At 54.3% G+C, this 23,607-nt stretch overlaps 1 protein-coding gene across 3 annotated transcripts in view; it reads left to right on the top strand.

Moving 5' to 3' along the window:
* Positions 1–1,490: 1,490 nt before the first annotated feature.
* LOC111851229 (reelin) overlaps positions 1,491–23,607 on the top strand; it is an 87,685-nt gene continuing 65,568 nt past the window's right edge. For all 3 annotated transcript variants that reach the window (XM_023825938.2, XM_023825937.2, XM_072715087.1), the window contains exons 1-2: positions 1,491–2,011; positions 18,785–18,892. In XM_023825938.2, coding sequence (XP_023681706.2) covers positions 1,756–2,011; positions 18,785–18,892 — 364 coding nt within the window. In that variant the 5' untranslated portion in view covers positions 1,491–1,755. The remainder of the gene's footprint in view (positions 2,012–18,784; positions 18,893–23,607) is intronic.

Raw genomic sequence — 23,607 nt, 5'->3', positions numbered from 1 at the left:
CGTTACGTTGGTTCATAAATCTCCCTGACAGGCAGCCAGGCGCTGAGAGGTGCCAGGAATTGAGATGGAAATAATACTTAAATTTAAATTAAATTTCACAAGGGATCTGGGACGGTCTGTTTAAGTCCCACGCCAGAGCCTTGTCGAAAAAGAGGCTGATTAGTTATCCCGCCGGAGTCATGATCACTATGTGGAGAAGTCGTCCCTGTCGGACAGACCCTGTCGCTGGCTCAAGCCAATGCCCAAAGTGGAAAAGCTCTAGTTAATGCGTCTCTGTGCTGCTACAAGCCGCAGGAGCGGCATGTGAGAGGCCACTTTAAACTAATTCCCTGCTCCCTTAAAACCATCAAATTAATGCGTCCCTTTCAGAAAGGGATCAAACCCTGAACGGCGCTTACATCCAACATGCCATTAACATCCTTACAAATGGGGCGGCGTCACCGGCTCGCCCTGCGTCACAGATCACGCTGACCCTGCTTTGTTTATTCTTTTCCCTTTATGCAGTTTCCTTTGGTGGGACTTCCATACTTGAAGAAAACATGATGTTAAACACCAGGAAAATGTGTTTACTTGTTACTGTATCAACCATGCAAGGCCGTTTTGGAAAGGAGCCTTTGAATTAAAGGGTGGGATCGAAGTGGAAATACCCTGACAATGAAAGATCCACGAGAAATGCCTGTTTATAAAATGCTCAGTTAGATTTTAGATAGTTTTGGCTCAGCATTAGGTGCCTGAGGTGCTTCACTGGGGCACAGATTTTCCCAAATCATAGAAGGTTTCTGGAGCAGAACTGCTGTGAATGGCCTCTGATTCTCCGGTGCACCTTGCGGCCAGGTTTAGGGTCGCTGTCTGTTTTCTGGAGGCTGAGTGTGAGGCTCAGAGGAGTTGCCCTGCGGGGGGAGGCACTTGGGCGCAGAGAAATGGGATCAGGAGAAGTTCGGGAGGGACAGTGAGAGACTTAGAGTGGGGGAAGAGAATTTGGAGAGATGTCGTCTCACACCAGGCAGGGGGGGAGGGGGAAAAGAAAACTTATTATCACCTCCGAGAACAGCATGGTGGGGTCGTCTGGAACAGAGGGGAAGGGTGGAGAGAAGAGGAAGTGTGTCTCTGATTGAAAGAGAAGTTGGAATATGGAGCGCAGGGGGGGGAGTTGCAGAACACGCTCAGCTACGTATATGGGGGTGCGGGGGGGAGTGCAGGAAGAAGAGCGAGGAGGTGTGACTCGGGGAGACAAAAGCAGGGGAAAAGGCGCGGTGCATGGAAAAAGCAGCGGCGGGAAGCGGGAGCGGCAGGAGCGGCGGCTGGAGAGCGCAGTGGATCCGGCGGGGGAGGCAGGCAGCCGGGCCGGAGCGGGAGGGAGACTCCGCGGAGTGACAGACTTCCAGAGGAGAGGGAGGAGAGCGCGTGCGAGAGAGAGAGAGAGGGAGTGTGATGGGAGGGGGCTGTCTCTGAGCCCAGTGTGTGTGGGGGGGGGGGGGCGGGGAAAAGGGAGTGGGGGAGGTATTTAAAAGCCGAGCAGGACGGCTCAGGCGAGCGCTCCAACTCCCAGTCAGTGTTGGGAGGGAAAAAGGCCAAAGCAGACTGGCTCACTCTTACGCACAGGGTAGTCTTCCTCAGCGCCTTCGTTCTGCTCCAAACTCCACCTCAAGAACCTCACCGTCTCCCGGGACCTGTGAACTCCACCCGTGCACCTCTTCCTCTCCCTCCCTCTCTCTAGCTCACTAGCTCCCTCCTTCGTCTCTGCCCACGGCCGGGATGCGGCAGGCCTCTCTCGGGGGCGCCGCCCTGCTGGCGCTGGCCATAGCAGCAGCGGTGCTTGGTGTCACGGCTGCCGTGGACGTCGCCAACCCTGCCGCAGGGTTCTACCCGCGATTCAACCCGTTCTTCTTCCTGTGCACCCATCACACGGAGCTGGGGGGTGCCAGTGGGCTGGATGGGGGCCCCGAGGTGCAACTCACGCTGCAGATCGTGGGGAACCCTGGTGCTTACAGCCCTGGACAGGAATATCAAGGTGAGTGGAGACCATGATGCTGCTGGGCGCGACGGGTGGTGGACCTGCTTTGTCTGCAAGGCAGACAGCCGGTCGTATGTTTGCCTCAAGAGGGATGTGTATTATTTCCCAGAGTGTCCGCGGGTTTTCGGAGCGAGGACGTTTTCACGGGGGTGTACTCTAAGTCCGTGCCTTGGAGACATTCGGTGCCTCGAAACCTGCTGAAGGACAGGCCGGGTTAGCAGGTAGCCTGTAGGCTGATCTGCCCTGCGAACCGCAGAACCGGGTCGGCTGAACGTGGACCGTAGCTATGGGTCCATATTGCAGGTGTTGTTTCGGGGGGAGCTGAGAAGGGCACTGTTCTCTGGCCACCGATGATCCTCTGTAATCAGTGCCGAAACGATCCAGTGTTTACATTCCTCCTCAATAAACTGATTCTGTTGCACTAGTATGACTGCGAGGGCTCCAGTGTGAGCCGTGCGTCGTCGTGGATGAGGACAGCTGTGATGAAGAGGGACTCTTTATGTAACGGGAGTGGGTATTGGGCGTGTGGGAGGCATATCCCGAGGACAGAGGGAGAGATCGCACATGGAACTGAGAGAGAGAGACGCGTGGAGCCCAGAGAGGCGTAAATAACCACTAACACTGCCAAAAGGAGACGCAGCAATGGAGGATGGTCCACCCACACACGTGTGTAGGTACCTGATGAGCCCGACCGCAGGATGTTGGGCACCCAACTCCAGTCAGCTGTAGGAGGCAGAGGCGTAGAAAGAGAGCCCCCTCCTGATTTCTGTTAGAGGCGTGAGCACTGCGCTGACACCTGTAACCCATGCCTCGGCAAATAAGATGGGGAGCGGCGAGTGCAGGAGAGGCGGGCAGGCAGGCGAGTGCAGGAGAGGCAGGCAGGCAGGTGAACGAGCCTTGGAGAGGCAGGCAGGCAGGTGAACGAGCGCAGAAGAGGCAGGCAGGCAAGTGCAGGAGAGGCAGGCAGGCAGGTGAACGAGCGTGAGAGAGGCAGGCAGGAGAGGCAGGCAGGCAGGTGAACGAGCGTGGGAGAGGCAGGCAGGCAGGCGAGTGCAGGAGAGGCGGGCAGGCAGGTGAACGAGCCTTGGAGAGGCAGGCAGGCAGGCAGGCAAGTGCAGGAGAGGCAGGCAGGCAGGTGAACGAGCGCAGAAGAGGCAGGCAGGCAAGTGCAGGAGAGGCAGGCAGGCAGGTGAACGAGCGTGAGAGAGGCAGGCAGGCGAGTGCAGGAGAGGCAGGCAGGCAGGCGAGTGAACGAGCGTGGGAGAGGCAGGCAGGCAGGCGAGTGCAGGAGAGGCAGGCAGGCAGGTGAACGAGCGCGGGAGAAGCAGGCGAGTGCAGGAGAGGCAGGCGAGTGCAGGAGAGGAAGGCAGGCAGGTGAATGAGCGTGAGAGAGGCAGGCGAGTGCAGGAGAGGCAGGCGAGTACAGGGGGGGCAGGCAGGCAGGCGAGTGCAGGAGAGGCGGGCAGGCAGGTGAACGAGTGCAGGAGAGGCAGGCAGGCGAGCGCCAGCACATCAGCGTTCCTGTGGAAATTACTGCTGCTGTTGCATGAGCAGCTTTTAAGCAGCATTAGGGTTTGGCAGGAGGGCAGCTAGGGGAGGTCAGACATGCGAGCATGAGGGCCCTGTGAGGGAGGGGGGCTCACCTTTATAAAGTGGGGTGTGTGTAATGGGCTCACGGTACATGCCTCATTTTGAGGTGTTTTAGAGGGGCATGGTAGAGTGCGGGACAGCGGTGAGGTGAAGGGGGGAGATGGGCAGGGATGCTGAGGGGGGGGAGGTGCTATACCAGCCAGACTCTCTGCTGTACAGGTGCGGAGATGCTGCTGGATGTGTGGGAGGTGAGGTGAGCTGTCGAGGAGCTCAGGCAGTAGCGGTGTGTATGTGTGCAGGACAGCATACATGTGCGAGGCTGTGAGGGGCCCTTGCTTCGGCCCCGGGTCCGCTGGTGGGGAGGGCCCCGCGCTGAGCTCCTCTGCACTCCTCTCTGCTCTATTCATCCTCCTCTCCTTTGTCTGCTCTGAGTTCCTTTCACATGTCGCGAGGAGAGCCCCGCCGTTCCTGCTTCTTGACCGCTCACAGACATTTAGTCGTCTAAGGATCTCCTCTTTGTTTTTAAGGACCTGAAGGCGCCCTCCCCCCCCACCCCCCCTTGAACGCTCCCCCTCCATAGCAGCGATTCTATCGTGTCCCCAGTGTTAACCTGCTGAAATTGCACACGATTATAATCAAGCCAGAAGGTGATAAATACCCCCGCCCCCTCTGACTGAGGACAGCGCCCCGTGTGGGCTGTGGTATGGGCAGCGTCCCTCTGACCCACTCCTTTCCACAGCGAGGCTGAGACCTGGAGCGAGGCATGCTGGGAGGTTCCTGACGCTTTGGCAGCAAGCCTTCCCGTCAAGTCCGTGAGAAAAGCAGACCTAGTTGGTTATCTGGAAAAGAGGCAGATTGGGTTCAGAACCGCAGCCTCTGCCTGCAGGGTGCACTCTTACTGCCTGGTGGGGCCTGGAGAATGTCCTCGTCATTTCATCTGTTTCTGTATCATTACTATCATTATTATTATCAGTCCCAGGCGGACCTGTTCTGAGACAGAAGCCGACAAGGGATGTGGATCAGCATCCAGCCCAGAGAAACACACGGTGATTCTGAGAGAAGCTCTCGGATTTGCCAAGAAGAGGATCTCCCTCCGCCTGAGCAGAAAGACGAGCATGAGGAAAAGACGGGGGCAGGCGGAAAAAAGACATCATTGTCCAAACGAAAGGATACTCCGGGGAGGCGCGATGGGAATGGCCTGGAGGGGGCGGGAATCACCCTGTGGCAACTGGCAAATTAGTCTGGAGAAGATGGGAAGAAAACTGGGAGGTGGGGGGCAGGGGGTGGAATGGAATGAGGGATGGGATGGGAGGATCCCCATCGATGTGGGATGGGGGAATTGCCCCCGAACTGGCACGCCCCCCCCCCCCCCCACATGTTAGCAGCCCCAGCTGAGGGATCATATGTGTCGCTGTTGATCTTTCATCTTCTTCACACGTGAAGCCGCACACATTTACGAAATTAGCACCCCTGGGTAAAAGCACCAGTCGTGCACAGCCCCGTATGAGTCTGTCTAGTGGCGTGACCCTCGCTTGTTTCGGATTGGGCCCCTCGGCAGGTCATGGCCCCTGATTGGCCGCTTGCTAGCACCTCTCTGTCGGGAACGGCAGCCCCTTTACCGGCAAGACACCCTGAGGTTGGGTGGGGGCAGGGGACGGGGGGGCAGGTGCCCAAGGCGAACGCGGCTCGGCAGAATGGCAGCCACACCGCAGCGGAAGGCTCTCCATTGTTCTGGCAAATTCGGGGGGGGGGGGGGTATAGTGGCTCAGGTTCGGGAGCCTGGGCCTGACATGCGCGGACCTGAGTTTGGGTTCGGCCTCTTCGGTGAGGGGGGAGCACATGCCGGAGCAACCATCAGTCATCCAGGTCTGAATGGTAGTCGCCCCCACCCTGAAACACAGACCACACCGCACCAAGCCTGCTCTGCATGCCAGTGCTCCACAGCGTCCCCTGCCCCCCCCCCCAACGCTCCCCCAACGCCTACCTCCAGTCCCATCTCTTGCAGCCTGATCGGTCCCAGGTGGAGGAATGGGCGTGTCTCCTGTGCTCACGACTGTTCCCGGCGCATTCTGGAACAGTAATGCACAGGCTTGGAGCCGACAGAGATGAGTTAGAGTTTGTCCCCGTGTTCTCCGCTCCCTTCAGCTGGGGAGGGTCTGGCCGTAAGTGTGCCGTGTGTGCGTGTGTATGTCTGACTCTGAATGAGCTCTGCACAGGGCTCGCCCCGATGCCAGCTCTAAGTGGACACATTCTTATGTAAATTGTGACTATTTGTGCAGTTTTGTTCCAATGCATTAATTCAATACACAAAAAAAGCGAAAAAAAATGAAGCGTAGTTCAGACAAAGGCAGTAAGGTGATTAACTGTGTGATTCCCGCATTTCCCTCTGGTGACTCACAGCTGTATGTGTGGATAGTGTGGGACACTGGGGTGTTGGATTGTGCCTTTTGTGTTTCTTTTTTTAAATAAACGATGTTCCCGTCGCGTGTCTTAATTCCGGTCCCCTGGGGAAGGTATGTACGCGCGCCGCCCCCAAAACGCACCATTAGTCACAGTTTGAAACTGTTCAGCTCAGCCCGCCCCCCATGGTATATCACGCATGTCCTCGCATAACGAGGCCCCAGCCTGTCACATACAGTGGGATCTAAGTACGCAGGGTGTCTGATCCTGCCCCCCCGAGCCACGTACACCCAGGCTGATCCCTAACACTGATCTTAGGAGCTCTGCATTCTGCCTGCTAATGGTCCCATCGGCACACCATCACAGCGTGCTGTGCTCCCATCTAAAACCTGTAGGGGGCATCTTTACAATCAAAAGGACGTGCAGCCTTCTTTAACACCCCTCCATTTTTTCAGGAATGGGGGGCCTGCATGATTATGTTCTGCTGTTTCTGGCTTTCATGCTGTTTATGGGAGCTGGTGAGGCCACAGATTTCCAGTCATTTCTAAAATATTTCCTTTGAAAAAAAGTGGGGGGGGGGTTGATTTGGGTTTTGGGGCCACGCATGTGTAAGCGCTGGCCATGCAGCGCAGGCAGCGAGGGTCAGCGCTGATGTGGGCGGGGGGGGGGGGATGGCGTTTAGCTCAGGGGTGAAAGTGCGTGGTGGAGCCAGGTGTAGCTTGGCAGAGCTTTGCCCCCCCCCCCTCCTCATGCCTGCCTAGCCCGGACTGCCAGGCAGATGCCTGTGTGCCAAGTGTGTTGGGGTGGGGGGGGCGGCGGCAGCCAGACGGCCAGCGCGCATTTTCATAGTGAAAGCGGCCTGGTGTGTTCTGTGTGGGGGCTGGGTGTGACAGCGGGTTCGTACTCTAATCTGCCCCCCCCCCCAATCCCCCTCCTCCTCCCGACAAGCTATGGGGGCTGTTTTGTGGGGTAGTGGCCTGGTCTCTCAGCTACCAATATTCATAGCTGGTACTGGGGGGCTGTGCTGCAGGGACACTGTGCTGTTGGAAGATTGTTCGCATGAAAGGCTGATCTGTTGGAACTGTGTTGCCCTGGAACTGCAATGTTGGAAGACTGCTGTCGGGACACTGTGCTATTGGAAGGCTGTGTTGCTGGGTGCTGTCAGGTGACTGCTGTCAGGTGACTGCTGTCAGGACACTGTGCTGTATTACAGGGAAGCTGGTTTACCTTGCAGAAAACTGTCTTTTAAACTGGACCACAACTCACTGACCAGAAATCTCTCGCTGGGCTGTAGCTACAAAGCCTGTTTGTTCTTATTCATAAAGTAGCTGTTTATCACGCGGCACAAAGCCGGATTGGAACAATGTGCGAGTGCATCCAAGTCAGCGCCAGGCTACCCCTCCGCCTCCCCACAATACTCTGCTCTGAACTTCTTCCCAGTCCGGCTTATTGCCGTATCAGCTCAGCCAATGCCCCCCGTCTGGCACCGCCTCACTGCTGCGAATAGTGCGTCCCTCTAATCTGCACCCCTGGGGCGCCCAGCCAGTCTGGCAGATAGGATTCAGCACCGTGCTGCGTGGCCTGCCCCTGTGTCCCCAGCCAATCATGTGTCATGGCTGCCCCTGTGTCCCCAGCCAATCATGTGTCATGGGCCAAATCAGGTGCCGCCCATGTTCCCCGCCTCCAAGCGGGCAGAACCTTCACAGGGGTCTGGTGCCCGGAGATTGTGTACGTCTTAAAAGCTCTTCGTTTAAACAGGAATCCCCTCTGGAAATAAGCTGACCCCCTCCCACCACCCTGCCACCTCACCCTGACACCCCCCACCCCAAATTAAACCACCATCACTCCCTACCAAGCCATATCTAGTCCAATGCAAATCAGTTCTTCCTGCAGATCCTTAATTCTCTTCCTGGAAAATCGTGCTTTTTCTGTAATCCCTTTGCATCCCTTGAAAGGATTACTGTTTGTTTTCTGACTGGCTTCAGCAGTAGCTCTTGTTTCCAAAACTTGCTCAGTGCTTGTTTGCCCTTCTGTGATGGTCAGCTGTTGACCTTTGACTTCTGGGGTGAATGTGTGAAGTGAGTAGGAGTGGGATGGACAGTATGGCATTATGGTGGGGGGGGGGTTGATCCCCCAGCCTCCGATTGTGTGGAGTCCTGCTAGGCTGAGATGACTGAACCTGCCCCCCCCTGCTCCCCAGGGGGTAGCAGAAATGACATATTAAGCTGGCCCTCACCTCATACCTCTGCAATTACCCCCGACCCCCATCCCAAACCCACCTCAGCCAGAAACATGAGCTAGAGCCTCCAGAATACTAAATAAAAAACATGATAATCAAAATGTGCACTGCAGAGCAGAAAATGTATTCTGAGAAAAGAACCAGGCAGCTTCCAGCTCCATGCAGCGTAAGTCGTGATGTAGCAGCTTCAGGTAATGGGAACCCGGAACAGAGCAGAGCCGCTCAGTTCGCTTGGCGGTCCAGCGGGCCGGGCCTCACCTCTGTGGGGTAGCGGCCACCTCGCCGTGTTCCTGCTTGACGCTCGGATCATGCTGGATCGTGACCGGAAGTGAGGAGGTCACCAGGCCACAGCTGGATGGGAAGGCGCTCCTGGGGTTTCCTGAAGGCGCTACGGTCAGTGGGGGTTGCCTGATTAGTGTTTCATCCCCGGGGATCCAGATCCCAGCTGCTCCACCGGACGCTTTCATTCCCGAAAGCAGCTGCTTAATCTCAGAGCGATCCCCAATCCAGGCACTGTGGATCTCCCCGTCACACCTTCATTCTCCATTTTCATGTACATCCACGTGTTCCTCTGACCATCGCTCGTTACTCTTGGCTTGGTATGCGCCATTTTCCCACAGGGCTCTCCATCATCTCCCCATTACCGCCCCTTTGGCTCTGCCTTTGTCTGTGTGTCCTGCGATTGGAGGACTTTTGGCATGTTTGTGGGCGGGGCCTAGTGGGCCGGCTTGCTGCTGTGATTTCCTCTTTTAGGGGAACGTGAGGGAGGTGGCTTAGGTCTGACCAAGACCTGAACTTTGAAGACATGGAAAAATGGTTAGAGATAGAGATATGGATGAAGAATAGTTGATATCTTTAATGTTTCTTCCCGTTGTGCGATGCGGGGTTTGGGGTTGGTTAGTGTGTGAAGGAGAGCGACCCTCCTGTCCCAGTTTGAACGAGCTAATGTGGGGCTGTTTATCACAGTGACAGCATGCAGGTGGGGTAGCCTGGAGGCAGGGGCTGAGCCCAGAGCAGGTGGGGCGGGCTGGGGGTGGGGTGCTGGGTGTGGCCATCTCACCTTAGCAGAGAATTTCATTCTGGTTGTGAAGGTGTTCTGAATGACAGGATAATTTCCTGTGTGTGCTGTATGAAGATATGAATGAATGATGTTTTTCCTTTGGATTATGCTCTCATTACTTTGGGCAGTGACATCACATTCCTGCTAACTGAAGTGATCAAAAGCTTTGTGAGCAGCCATTATTGGTCAAGTCACTCAGAGCCTCCACACAGATTAACCTGGCTGCTTTTGATGTTCTGTCTTGTTTGTCGCTCGTAATACCAATGATTCATCTGCCTTCTTATTGATAAAATTCAATTACGACCTTAGTGGTTCAAAGGCTCCCCCAGGAAGTATACACAGACAGGGATGCCAGAGCATCAGAGAGCTCTCTCACACACACATGTACACAGATGCATGTACTCAGACACACACGCAACAAACACACGGATATGCACATGTGCACAGACACGCACACACTAAGAAAGTCTGAATTTCCAGAAAGGTCTCTTTCCCCAGAATGTTCTGGGCCTCCCATACTGTGTCCTGAAAATCTTTTTCAAGCAGGTGAATTCTAGGAGTGACCAGCCTTGATTGGAATAGGTGTGAATTTGATACGTTAACGTGACATTTCTGAAGGTGGGGCTGTAACCTCTTATCAGAGCTGTTGATGCAAGTACCCAGAATTTATTGAAACCGAAAAATGAACCCATAAAAGAAGCTCCCCACCTCTGTGAGGAGGGGGCCCGCCGTGTCGCGCCGAAGACACGCTGAGCTGAATACATTTTGGTTCTTTCATCACGAGCCTTCATAAATGTTTAATAAAACAAATCTTCGGCCTGGCTTTGCGTCTTATTATTCTGTGTAGTCACTCCTGCGCCATTCTCAGTGTCGCTGTGTCCTGCTGTAAGGAGCCTAATAACTGTGTCTAGACTGAATGGCCCCTGAATGGGCGGCTCCCTGCGGGCCCCTTATACAGGGTTTCCCAGGCTGTGCAGGGGCACTGAGGTGGTCTGATGTTCAGCTCATTCTTGGGGCTTCGGGGCGGGGCAGGAAAGGGATGGAAGGGATGGAAGATTCCTGCGGTCAAGCTGTCAGAGAGAGAATGGTGCTGTCTGTCAGACACCCAGCGGGAGCTCATTGAAGGGCTGATCTGTGTATGCATATCCAGCTTGATTTGTCCAGTCATCGTATGGATTCTCAGTTGTCTGTCAGGGATGGGAGGGGTGGGGGAAATCGGGGGTGGAGGGTATTGGAAAGTGCAAAGGGTGCAGCTGCAGGGGCAGTTGAGGTTTTCTCGGTCATAGAATTGGTTTCTCCATTAAGGTTGTCCAAGCCTCACCCATGGGGACATTTTGGGAGGTAACGGGTTGGATATCAGCCATCATCCTGGGTCTCTGAGGGCAGTGCATCACGGGATAGGTGCTGAGAGTGGCATGGTTGGTTCAGCGGTTAGCAGTGTTGCCTTAGAACATAAGAACATAAGAAATTAACAAATGAGAGGAGGCCATTTGGCCCATCAAGCTCGTTTGGGGAGAACTTAACTAATAGCTCAGAGTTGTTAAAATCTTATCTAGCTTTGATTTAAAGGAACCCAGGGTTTTAGCTTCCGCTACACTAGCAGGAAGAGTATTCCATACTCTAACTACACGCTGTGTAAAGAAGTGCTTCCTCAAATTTGTTTTAAAATGTTCTCCCACTAATTTCCACTTATGGCCAGGAGTTCTAGTATTTAAACTAATATTGAAATAGCCATTTGGCTGAACAGCATCCAGACCCGTTAGAATCTTATAGACCTGGTTCATGTTCCCGCTTACACCTCTGGGATCAGAGTTTGACTCTCTGCCACGGCCCCATGCATGTGGAGTTTGCACGCTCTACCATGTCATTGTGGGGCTTCCATTGGCTTCTCTGGTTTCCCCCCACAGTCCAAAAACATGCTGAGATTTATTGGAGTTACCAGATTGCCTGTAGGTGTGCGTGTTTGTGTGAATGTGTCCTGCGGTCTGTTGGCACCCCTTCCTGAGCTGTTCGCTGCCTTGTGCCTGTAGCCTCTGGGAAAGGCTCTGGACCCCCGTGACAAGCAGGTACAGAAAATTGAAGGATGGATGGATGGATGGGCATGTACTGGTAAAGCGCTGTCTATGCGTGGTAGCATCTGAGTGTGCGTGATGCATTTGAACCATCTTGGTGTTGAATGAAACCTCATTTGATGTGGTTGTCTGTCAGATGTGAAAAGGGCGTGCATCATTTAGGGAGGAGAAGGTGTGGTAGCTCGTTAAGGATGTTTTCATAACCACAGGGCTGTATGCTAAACTGTCAAACGGAAAAAAGCTGCACAAAAAGTTTATATAGTCTTCAGAAACACACAAAATAGCTGCTACGATATTATGACTGTTACAGCATGGTTCACTGTTTATAGATGGAACCGGACATAGTTCTTTTCCCCATCAGGTAACCCACGGATACTGTGGTTTTTAGGATTGTGATTCATTTTCCTTATGTGGTGGTTCACGGGACTCGCGTTGTCAAAATGGCATGTGACCAAAGGTATCCTTTTACGGGGTTAAAAACACAGTCCTCCGAAGACCAAAGTAGGGAAGAGATCGTAAATTCACGGTGACCTTTATTGTTCCCGGAACTACGGCTGTTAGTTTGGTCAGTGGTAGCGAGCGGAAGATAGAGAGAGAGCTGGACTGTCGAATCTGAATGTGAAGTGACGATGGCCTGGTGTGCAATGCAGCAGTGCACGGGAACCATTACCCCTGCTCTCCGTCAGCATTATTGCAGCTTAGAGCAGGTGCTTTTTTGCTCTTTCTCCACACTGTAACAGGTGAGTAATGGGCGAGTAACGGCTGAGTTTCTTCCCAGGTTGTTATGTGATACCATGCTGAAGTGCTAAAGACCTTCAGTTTATGCTGAGCACATGCTAGCACAGAAACACACACCGTTTAATGTCCTGGTGAAGGTGTGCTCCCTCTTGCTTCATTATGAAAAGTTTGGATGACTTGAACGTGGTGCAGTTGATCCGTGGGTCTTGGGAAACATTAATTAGGCTCGATAAGTCCCTGTCCTGTGGAGACGGTGCATGATGATAAGCGCTCCTGCTGGTTACGCAGTATCAAAGGTTCTCCATTATGCAGAATGCCCTTTGATTCTTCAGAAGGTAGCCGATTGGCCTGAGCAGAAATCATCTCGTTTCTCGCCAGGGAGCCTCATCCCTGCGGAGATTCTCACTGAAGATCTTCAAAGTTGGAATCAGTCTCTGCGGGTGCTTTTTTATTTTTAATTCATGGATAATCGAAGCGCAGATGCACGTGAAGCGCGGCCATAAGGAGCTCGGAGCAGCCACACGTGCAATCACACGTGCACACACACACACACACACACTCCCCCTAACCCGCTTCCGAAGCTACCAGGAGCCTTGACCAGATCATGTGTGAGGAACGTATTGAGTGTAGCTGAGCAGTTTCTCCATGTTTCTCTTATCCTGCGTGGCTGTAGTTGACGCTTGGCCAACTGGGCCCTCTCTCTCCACACAGCTATCTGCAAGTGGCCGATAAAGTCTCACCTTTGGAATCGTTGTAGATATAAAGGATGTTTATCTCCAAAGTAACTTGCCTTTTTACATACATCTAGATGTTAACTGAAGTGATTCAGTGTCTGTGTTACCACCATATGTTGTTGTAACCCTAGGACCTCTCTGTGTTTTTGGACTGCTGAAAATGGGCAGTCGTGCACCCTCGCCCTGCTGCCGAATGCGCCGGGCTGCTGTCCAGCCTCGCATTTCTGGCCACAGAATCCTGATCATTTTATCCTTCTTAATCTTGGTTGTCTGCTGCCAGAATAGGAGGTGTCTCTGCCAGGAGGACTGTGGAGAGGTCAGGAGGGCTTCATTCCCAAACCTCAAGTGGTGTGTGCATCACTTCAAATCCCCTCTCGGTCTTGTAACGCAGCCCCTGGAATCCGTACAGCTGAGTGTTTTTGGCAGAATGAGCTTTGGGGTGCAGTTAGAATGCGATTCAAACCCGCTGGCTACTGTCCAATAGGGGTTTTCGACCTCACTGGATACACATGTTGCACACTGAATGAGTTTCAGTGTGTAATAGGTTGTCTGTGTGCCTGACTGAGTGTCGGTGTGTAATAGGTGGTCTGTGGGCCTGATTGAGTGTCGGTGTGTAATAGGTGGTCTGAGTGCCTGACTGTTGGTAAGTAATAGATAGTCTGCAGGCCTGGCTGAGTGTCGGTATGTAATATGTGGTCTGCGTGCATGACTGAGTGTCAGTGGGTAATAGTTGGTCTCCGTTCCTGATTGTCGATGAGTAATAGTTGGTCTGTGTGCCTGACCGAGTGTCGGGGGTAATAGGTGGTGTCCGTGCCTGACTGAGTGTCGGTGTGTAATAGGTGGTCTGCGTGCCTGATGGAGTGTTGGTGGGTAATAGGTGGTCTGCGTGCCTGATTGAGTATCGGTGGTTAATAGGTGGTCTGCAGGCCTGACAGTGTTGGTGGGTAATATGTGGTCTGCGTGCCTGATAGTGTTGATGGGTAATGGGTGGTCTGCATGCCTGACTGAGTGTTGGTGGGTAATAGGTGGTCTGCGTGCAATCTTGGTGTGGGGGGCTGGCTGTAAGAAGCTGCCACAGCAGCAGATGGCAGCGCAGGCAGGGCGGGGCGGTGCCAACTGGTTACGTAAGGGAACGAGGGCGTTGGGCTCAGACGAGGACAGAAGCGATGTGACACACGCTTGCACACATGCTCCCCCAGTGCCAAGCCACTCGTGGGAGGCGTCTTGGTACACGGAATTATACAAATGGCGCCCCTGCATCCAACCCCCAAAGGGCCTTCACACCCCGATGCCCCCTTCCCCTTGCCGGCAGTATGTGAGCACCCATGTTCCCGTTGCGCCATGAACAGACGACAGACAGCTGAACCTGGGAAGTGGGCTGAGGAGGCACACGGGACCTAGACTCTGCTCTGACGGGGGGGACAGATGGATGGGGGGCTACCTGGTGGGCAGCCCTCATTTCCTGCTCTGGTGTTCGCATGTGGCGTTTGTCAGCAGGAACACGCAGCAGGTCAGGTGGTCTCTGTGCCTTTCATTTGCCATGGGGATGTGAGGTGTGAGTGGATTGTGCTTCATGAGGTCTTAATATTAATCTGCAGTGAGGCCATCTTGCGGTTTTCATTTGATGTTATTAAACTTATTGTAAAGCTGAAAGAAAGTGATGGGTCGATCAGTGGACTAATGTATGATTCCCCCTGAATGTTGCTGATTTTGTTAAGAATGGGGGTTAGGGGATTCCATCTGGATGGACAGCAGGGTAAGCGGGAGCGGCTGTTGCTCGTCACTAACGAGGATGCAACCTTCTTGTCCAGTTGGCCGCTTTTGCAGAACCCCGACCGCTGAGATCAGCATTGTCTGAGGAGGTCACCTGGGGAGATCCTCCAGCAGAAGCTGGAACTCGCTGAGGGGGGGACAGGTAACAGGTTTTCAGGACAGGCTAATTCGAAGTCCAGCCCCAAGCAAACTCCGTCCACCTCTATGGACATTTTATCAGCTCTATGGCGATTAGGTTTCACGCCTCTTTTTCACCCACGTATCCTGATCCCTTGTAATTTTACCCTCTTTTCAAGATGCCGCCTGTCTTCCGCCACAACCGGGCGACCTTTATCTCGGCGCGCGGCCTGAACGCCGGGCCGTGCCCCGCCGTCATGCCCAGAGGTGGCCTTCCTGTCCCCGTGGCAGTAATCCTATGTGCTTCTGTCACCTCAGAGGGAGGTGACGCTCTCTCTGTCATGTGACAGGGGCGGGGGAGTGGTCTTTCTCGGCAGTCTGCACACGCTGACGAGTGGCCCACCGCCCGGATTGTGGTGTTTCTCGCCTTGCTCGCGCCATCCTGCCCAAGGCGCTGTCATATCTGTGCTGTGGTCCCTTCCTGTGTAGATTGATCGCCCCCCCCGTGTCACCGTGTGTGTGTGGGGGGGGGGGGGGGGTGGGCTGTGCTCTCCCCCACTGTCACCAAATGGTCAACTTTGTTAGCCCCGGGATTCCCGGTCGAAAGCTGTCAGCATCCTGCCGGGTCACTTCTGCTGGGGGGTGGCAGCAGGGGGGGAGCTGCTCCATTATTCATCTCTCTGAGCCACTCACCTCTCCCGCAATGCGAAGGCAGACTGATCCCCAAGCAGTGTTTCTCAGCTCTCATTTCCCAGCCTGGCTCAGACCTCACTAACAGCGACTCCCACAATCCACCTGGCTCTGCGACCCCCCCCCCCCCCTCCCGCCGACAACGCTCATCTGTAATACAACCTTGGTAAATGGCCCTGTCACAATCAATGTCAAACACATTGCCCCCTGAAGACGGGAGCAGCGGGTGTGGTGCTGGGGGCTCTGGGAGATTCTCTGATCCTGGGGGGTAGGGCTGCCGTATGTGTAGTCAATGCCTTTTTGTTGTGCTCCTAACTGAAAGCTTGTTGTTTGCATATATGACCTTTTTATATAATCTGGACAGTTATTTTAGTCTTTCCTTAAAAAAACTCACCAGAGAGATATAGATGAATTATTAGAGAGGAAGTCTCTCCTGCTTCTAACACTGCCGTCATTGAGCAAAGTCTCTCACTCACAGAAGTGCTGAAGGGGCAGTTTCTAGCAGTCCAGACATGAGCCAATAGCGGGGCAGGGCGGGGCTAACCTGTCAACATGATTCTTCTCATTGGCTAAGCCTGCTTGTCCAGGCCTGGCAGAAGGTCCCCAGGCCCATCAATAGTTGAGCAGGCCCAGCACGGTGCGTGTGGGTAATGAGGTGTACTGGGCTGCACCATTAATATTGCATGGGGGGGGTCCATTTTAGGGCAGATGAGTAGCTGGGGAGCGTGGCTGTCCTGGAGGAATGAATGGCCCGGAGTACTTCAGGCATGAAAAGGAATTATGGGATGGGAGGCTGGGCCAGAAGGACTGGGAATGGTCTAGTGTCTATGTGGGGCACAGGAAAGCGGGGTGGGATGGGTCCTGGGGGGGCGGGGGGGTCTCTGACAGCCTTTTAAAATTCTGCTCTGGGAGCATAACACTGTAAGTGCTGGACGCAGACTTATAAACTTTTAAGTGGCTTTATATTTAGTGCCTCGACGCAGGCCTGTTTAAAAATGCCTCCATGTTTTATCAGCGGTCCTTCCATATTTGGGCTGCTTGGAAGTGCTCATCAGGCTCTCGAGTGGCCGCCCTCTTCTCATTGAGGACCTCAGAGAGCACGGCTGTCATGTTTGAGGGTTCCGGAAGCTCCCTCTGGGGCCCGGAGGCCCACAAACCAGCTAACGAAAGCAGGCCGACATGCTGTCATTGTGACGGCATTCTGATCGCCCGGCGTCACTCGCGGCGATCGCCTGCACTTCCCCCTCCTTCCCCGTTGGTGGCAGCGTGGTGTCCGTTTGATGCCTGACAAAAGGGGAAGAAAAAAAAAACAACAATGTCTGATGTTATGTAAAGGCCTCATTAAAACTTTCCCCGTGCAGGTGTGCTGCAGCGATGCCTCTGGGGTGCTCTCTCGCATCAGAAGGTGCAGATGTTAGGGAGTGGCCTGCTCTCTCACGCGCCCACGCGCACGCTGTGGGCCTGCCGCTGTGCCTCGTTGCCGCTGCCCTCTGATTGGCTGTGTCTCTTATTTTTATTTTCGCTGTCCGTGGGGAACCTGGCGGGGAAGCTCGGTGAGGGCACATGCGAGGCACGCTTCTGAACCCCTGTCTTCTCCGCTTTTAGATGCGTATTCATGTTGGGGGTGGGGCAGGGGAACGGGTGTGCATTGAACCCTTTCCCTTTCTCTGTTAGCTTAGCTGAAATCCACCCAGCTTTGCCCCCTGAAGGAAAACAAAAAAAAAAGTGTAAATAATTCATTTCTTGCATTATTATCGATCAGGTGGTCTCTCCCCCCGTGGACTGAACGCCCCTCGTTTCCAAAGCACCGGCCCACTTCAAGTCCACCACTGTGCAGGAACATGGGCTATACAGTGGGGGGGGGGGGGCGGGGGATGGGTGGCTTTTCATCAGAGTGTGAGATGTATGGGCTGGAAGGATGAGTGAGAGGCTGCGGTTACAGAGCCGTGGCTCCAACATGCCAGTATATTTTTAAGTGTTGCTCTTCATGCGTGTGACAGATCCTCTCCGTGTGGGTGGCCTGTTTCTGCCCCCCTCACTTTAACAAGATGTACAAATTGATTTGTGAGGCAGGGCTTTTGTACGCAGATCAAATAATAAGACTCTGAACGATCCTCGCCTGCGGCCCCAGACCCCAGCAGAAACGCGGAAGGCTGGGTCGTCTGCGGACGGCTCTCTAGGAACGTTCGGGATCCGTGCTGCTGTTTACGAGCACAAATGCAGGGTTTAGTACAGTGAGTCATCATATCGTACCCAGAGATTCTGGGTTTAAAATGCTCGGGGGTGTGCGTGTGGGGGGGGATATTATGTTGGCTTAGCAGTGATGGATTATTAAAGCTCTGATGTGGGGAGACATGGATGGGTGGGGATCAGGGTGGGGGTGGTGTATTTGTGGGGGGGGGGGGGGTCTGGATTGTTCCCTTAATCCCTGCTCTGGTCCTGCCAGACACACAAAGAGGGCAGCAGACCGTCGGGGGGGGGGGGGCTGAACCGGCCTGCGGATCACTTGGCCCCCAGTTGCTAAGCAGGGCCCAGCCATGGACCTTCATACACTACTGACACACATGTGGTCTTGCCGCAGTCCCCCCCCCCAGTCCCCCCCCAGTCCCACTTCCTGCTTGTTCCTTTTACAAATCTTAGTCCACAAGGTGTTTTCTTCTGAATTAATTAGCTTCCTCGTGGGAGCCCCTCCCTCATAGCCCCCACATCCTGTTAAACATGGAGAGATTTCTCCAGTCCCTTCCAAAGTGGTCCGTCAATAACGCTCCGGTCCAGCCTCACCTGTGGCTCCCCAATTCCCCGTTTCCCTTGATTTTTTTCCCCTCCCTGGATTCCTGAGGTCTTCCTCCATGGGGTTCGACGGGATTCTGAGGTTTTTAATCGCTTACTGGGGACCTGCTGCTTTTCCCATAATGCCTTGCTGCACACCTCCTCACATTGACTAGCTGTCTGCCGTTCGCTGATTCTGTTTGACATATCCCAGGGTTAGGGCTGCCCCCCCCCACACCCTCCTTTAATGCCAGTCCTTGTTAACATCCCTCCCCTGGGATTTTCATCGCTGTAGAGGCACCTTGTCATAATAAGGGCCTTTGCTGAGAGGCAGACAGCCATTACACTGTCTGTGTGTACCTTCTGGGAGGTGCTTTGTCTCGTCTCTGTTGCTCTTCCTCCTCTTCGGGGGCTCTAATAACATCCAGGAGATGCTGGCTGTCTGTGTGAGGGCCTGCTTGCCAAAAAAAAAAACGAAAAGCATTGATCAGTGACCCAGGGGACAAGTCCCCTGCATGTGAAATGATGGACTGGACTCTGGCGTTTGCTGCATCTCTGACCCAACCTCTTTTATCCCTTCTTTTCCAGTGACAATCTCCACCAGCACATTCTTCGACGGCCTGCTGGTCACAGGGCTCTATACGTCGGCCACCGTCCAATCGGGTCCCATCCCTGCTCCTGCCGCCTTCGGATTTGGTGAGTCCCTCGTGACATCACAGCAGCACCTACCAATCGGAGGCCGGGATTCAGTGTGTCAGTGCTCATAGTGGAGCATCTGCTTTCCTGCTCGTCTCTGTTCCTTTCCCTCGTTCCCTTACTCCGCCCTGCCTCTGCGAGAAGGGGCCACAGGCTGAGTGGGGGCCCCTTTTCTCACCCCGCCCACGGACACAAGCCGCTTTGTGTTGGTGCCTTTGGGCCCCGGCTGCTGGCCCCCGCTGGGCCTGACAGCCAGTGATCGATGAGGAGCGGGACCCGCTTTTGGGGTCGCCCCCGGCATTCTGGCAAAGAAGCCCGTTTACTGCTTAAATAGACCCCACTGACTCCAGTCTGGCCCCTGCCCTGAACGTGGAAACAGGCACAGCGATTAGCTAACAGCTCCTAGAACTATCCGGGTCGTTGGCCTCCCTCCCAGCCCACGGCAGAACCTCGGACGAGCCTCGGTCGTCTTGGAGGACGTGAGGCGGCGTGAAAGGGATGGGGCATCACAGGCGGTGGTGCAGGTGGTAGCCTGGCTCTGTGACCTCACCTGCCCGCACCATTCCGGGCCCCCCTGTTTCCCTCTGGGGGGATTCCCCACGTAACGCACTACCCTGTGACTCAGCAGAGAGTCTGGCGTATCAGACGGCCCCCGGGGAGCCCCTCGTGGGCGTGCGGCCTGCCTGGGCACCGTATGCAGTGCCTGCTCTCGCCGGGGGTGCGGGCGGCGGCGTCCCGTTCCGTGTTTTCCGCGCCAGCGCAGTTAGACGGAAAACCGCTCCTGTTTATAGCTGGCAGACTCTGCGGCCCGGGAAGACCTCCAGCTTTTTTGGAGCCACGGCGCGTGGAATTCCGTCATCATGCCTTTGCTCGGGCGCCTGGAGCGGCCCGTTCGCGGTGAGCTCGTGTCTCTTAACTATAACCATCCCAATCAGGATCTTTAGTACCTAGGCGTGACCCCACAGCGACCCCACAGGTCCCTTCCACTTCCGGACCCCGTCGGACACCCCCGCCCCACAATGATCAGATATTCAGGGTCACTCCACCCTAGTTACCCATGATTCCCTTGTGTCTCGGAAATCACTGAAATTTTATGAAAATTGAAATCTTGTTTTTTTTCTTTGCCAAGTCAGACATGCAGGATTCTCCGGCCCATTAATTTCTCTGTTCCTTTGTGCTTGTTATACCGTTTCCCTCCATAAACAGGCCTGGCTGTCAGCTCGCGGACCCCACCTGAAATAGTTCACTGCACTGCACTTCATTTGTGGGGAACATCTTCTGCTGTCACTTGTGCTCAGAGACTTTCTGGATTTTAGAAATGTCACAGCCTATCCCTGGATCTCGCGAGCCCTGTGTGTGATGGCAGCCCGCCCCCCCAACACCGAACCGACAGGTGGCCGGGGGCCTAGGCGAGAGTGTGTGGCCCCCTTCATCCTGGGCTGCTGCGTGACTGCGGCAGAGAGCCCCGCATTCCCAGATCCTCAGCCCGGGTGGAGTCCATCCCTACTGACCTTTTCCTCTGTCGATTTTAAAAAATATGAACATGTCAGATGGCCCTTGGGGCTCGGCGAACCGGAGCAGAAGATGCCGGCATATGGGAAGCCACCCGCTCCTTAATGGGGGGTTTTGTGTTGGGGGCCCTTTCTGAACACACATTCGGGTTTCACATTTGATGGCATAGGAGCCATTTAAATACTAAGGCCTGTTTATAGTGGGGATGAATGAAGCCAAATTAAATATCCGGTTTCTACTCCCCTGTTGACATTAAAGGCTTTGGGGGCCTGTTGACCGCGGTGCAGAGGAACCTGCTGTGGTGTGAACATAGACGCCTTCTTGCGGAGACTGTCCTGCACTATATTTCAATAAAATAAAAACAAGTTGTAGTCGTATTTTTATACCATTCTTATTTTCTCCCAAATCTCACTGTATTTCTCATAGTTCTTCCCTTCAAAACACGGCATGCGTGAGCCCCCTGGGCCTGCGGTGGCGGTCTGCACCGCTGGATGTGCACAGCGATGTGTAGGGCAGTCACAATAAGTAAATACACCACCAGGTGGCAGGTGGGTGGCCAGGGGGGGCTTCCTCAGCCGCGCTTCAGGGGATCCTCGAAATGAGACAATGTTCCAGAAATATGCAAACCTGAGGCCTGAGGGGGGGGGCACGTAAACTGGGCGCCGGCTGGGGTGACGGCGGCGGATATGAGTGCCGCGGTAATTAACGCAGCGGGAAACAGGCGTCCGATTAGCTGCCGGCGTCGGGCTCACGCGGTTTACGGAACATAGGCGTGTTTCATGGTGTCGGCAGACAGGGGCTATGGAACCATATTAAACAGTCGGGGGAATAAAAGAGAGATGGAACTGGGAGACGGGGGGAACGAGGAGATGCGAGTTGGGGGTGGGACCCGACCGGGAATGCAGAGAAGACGTCTGTGTGCTTGTCTGTTTATGAGTGTGTGTGTGTGTGTATGTGTGTATGAATGTGTCTGCACTTGTCTGTGCGTGTGTCTCTGTGTGTGTGAGCTGGGGGGGGGGGGTCATTCCCTGAAGGCCAGGCCGTTGGAGATCATCCTGAAACACTTAAGCCAAAAGCAGCAGGAGATATAGGAGTCCTGGGACGGAAGGCAGCGGTGCTCAGGGACTGTTTCCGGGGCGGCTGGTGCCCGGTGGCTGGTCCCAACAAACCCCCTCTCGTTTGCAGGTCCCTTATCCCTCCTCCCTCCCTGTTCTCTTTCACACTGCTTGGTTGCTTCCTCAGAGGCGCGGTAAGAATGCAGACCCCGCTGGGGTCTCAGCTGACAGGCAGCAATCGATGCTGGTTTTTGTCGGGAGACACAGACGCCACAGTCAGGCACCAGGGGGCGGCGATGGGGATTTGTGGAGTACATGTGTCACGTCAGTGGCACCGTTACCACGGCAGTGGGGGAACGCCAACCCCTACACGGACACGGATCGCCAGGAATGTCATGTCATCCGGGAACACGGAGACCTCTGCCGTGTTCACTTGTGGCTCAGGGTGGGGATGTGGGAGAGCGTTTCCACTGATAGAGGGGGCGAATTAATCAAATTAATGGGGGCCTTAACAGGGGTGGGGGGGGAGGGGCAGAGGAAGGAAAACAGGCAAGAGTTTTGAGAGGTTATGTTGGCAGGAGTGGGCCGGTGTGTGCCTCAGTGAGGTAGGACACAGTGCCTGTGATCAGGTGGTTGCCAGTTCAAATCCCCGGATGAGCAGAGCGATGTTACTGTTTGGTTCTAGAGTAGGACCCTTAAGCCCCTGTTGCTCCAGGGACTGTCTGTCCCTGCTTTCTCAAAAATATACATTGCTTTGGATAAAAGCGTCTGCTAAGTTAGCGTAATGCGGGGGGGGGGGGGGGGGTTCTTTACTGAGAAAGAGGGAGGAGCAGGATGGGACACGAGTGAGTCCGAATTTGAATCGGCCCGTCCAGTCACGTTCGGTCATTCTGACCCCAGTCGCCCCTCTATCTGTAAGTATAATGAATTATCGTCGTTAAGGATAGAGTCACTACATGCCGGGCTCTCCCTCGCCGTCATCTGTAACCCTCTCCAGCAGTGTGTGCTCGCCCACGCTTGTGCTTACTCACACCCACACGCTTGTGCTTACTCACACCCACACGCTTGTGCTTACTCACACCCACACGCTTGTGCTTACTCACACCCACACGCTCGCTTTTTTTGGACTGAGTAGATCGAGGGAGGAGGGGGGCTTCCTGTTGACTTTCTCTCCAAAGTCAGGTGACACTCTCAAAGAACGTGCGTGATGTGTTTCTGATTGAAGTGCAAGTTGCTCACAGCAGGTGGTGTAGTAGTTAAAGTTGCCTGTATTATCAATGGTTTAGAGCTTCACTCTAAGCTGAGTTTGTGAATTATGTGAAATGTCTAGCTGTTTAAATGAGGAAACATAGTAAATCATCTCATAAATATTTCTGTAAACATAAATAAGGAGTAGAGTGGAATCCATTTTTCCGGGGAGAGGAGGCTGTGAGGAGGAAAAGAGATGGAGAGATGAAAACAGACTTAAGGAAATAAATAAGGGTATGAATGACAGTTCAAGAGAGAAATGGAGGGATATGTGTATGTGCCGTGATGGAGAGGCTGTATGTGCCGTGATGGAGAGGCTGTATGTGCCGTGATGGAGAGGCTGTATGTGCCGTGATGGAGAGGCTGTATGTGCCGTGATGGAGAGGCTGTATGTGCCGTGATGGAGAGGCTGTATGTGCCGTGATGGAGAGGCTGTATGTGCCGTGATGGAGAGGCTGTATGTGCCGAGGTGGAGAGGCTGTATGTGCCGTGGTGGAGAGGCTGTATGTGCCGTGATGGAGAGGCTGTATGTGCCGTGATGGAGAGGCTGTATGTGCCGTGATGGAGAGGCTGTATGTGCCGTGATGGAGAGGCTGTATGTGCCGTGATGGAGAGGCTGTATGTGCCGTGATGGAGAGGCTGTATGTGCCGTGATGGAGAGGCTGTATGTGCCGTGATGGAGAGGCTGTATGTGCCGTGATGGAGAGGCTGTATGTGCCGTGATGGAGAGGCTGTATGTGCCGTGATGGAGAGGCTGTATGTGCCGTGATGGAGAGGCTGTATGTGCCGAGATGGAGAGGCTGTATGTGCCGTGATGGAGAGGCTGTATGTGCCGTGATGGAGAGGCTGTATGTGCCGTGATGGAGAGGCTGTATGTGCCGTGATGGAGAGGCTGTATGT

This window comes from Paramormyrops kingsleyae, chromosome 1 (assembly GCF_048594095.1).
Source record: "Paramormyrops kingsleyae isolate MSU_618 chromosome 1, PKINGS_0.4, whole genome shotgun sequence".
NCBI classification, from domain to species: Eukaryota; Metazoa; Chordata; class Actinopteri; order Osteoglossiformes; family Mormyridae; genus Paramormyrops; species Paramormyrops kingsleyae.
The sequence above is the reverse complement of the archived record's forward strand: the minus strand, read 5'-3'. Positions and strand labels throughout refer to the sequence as shown.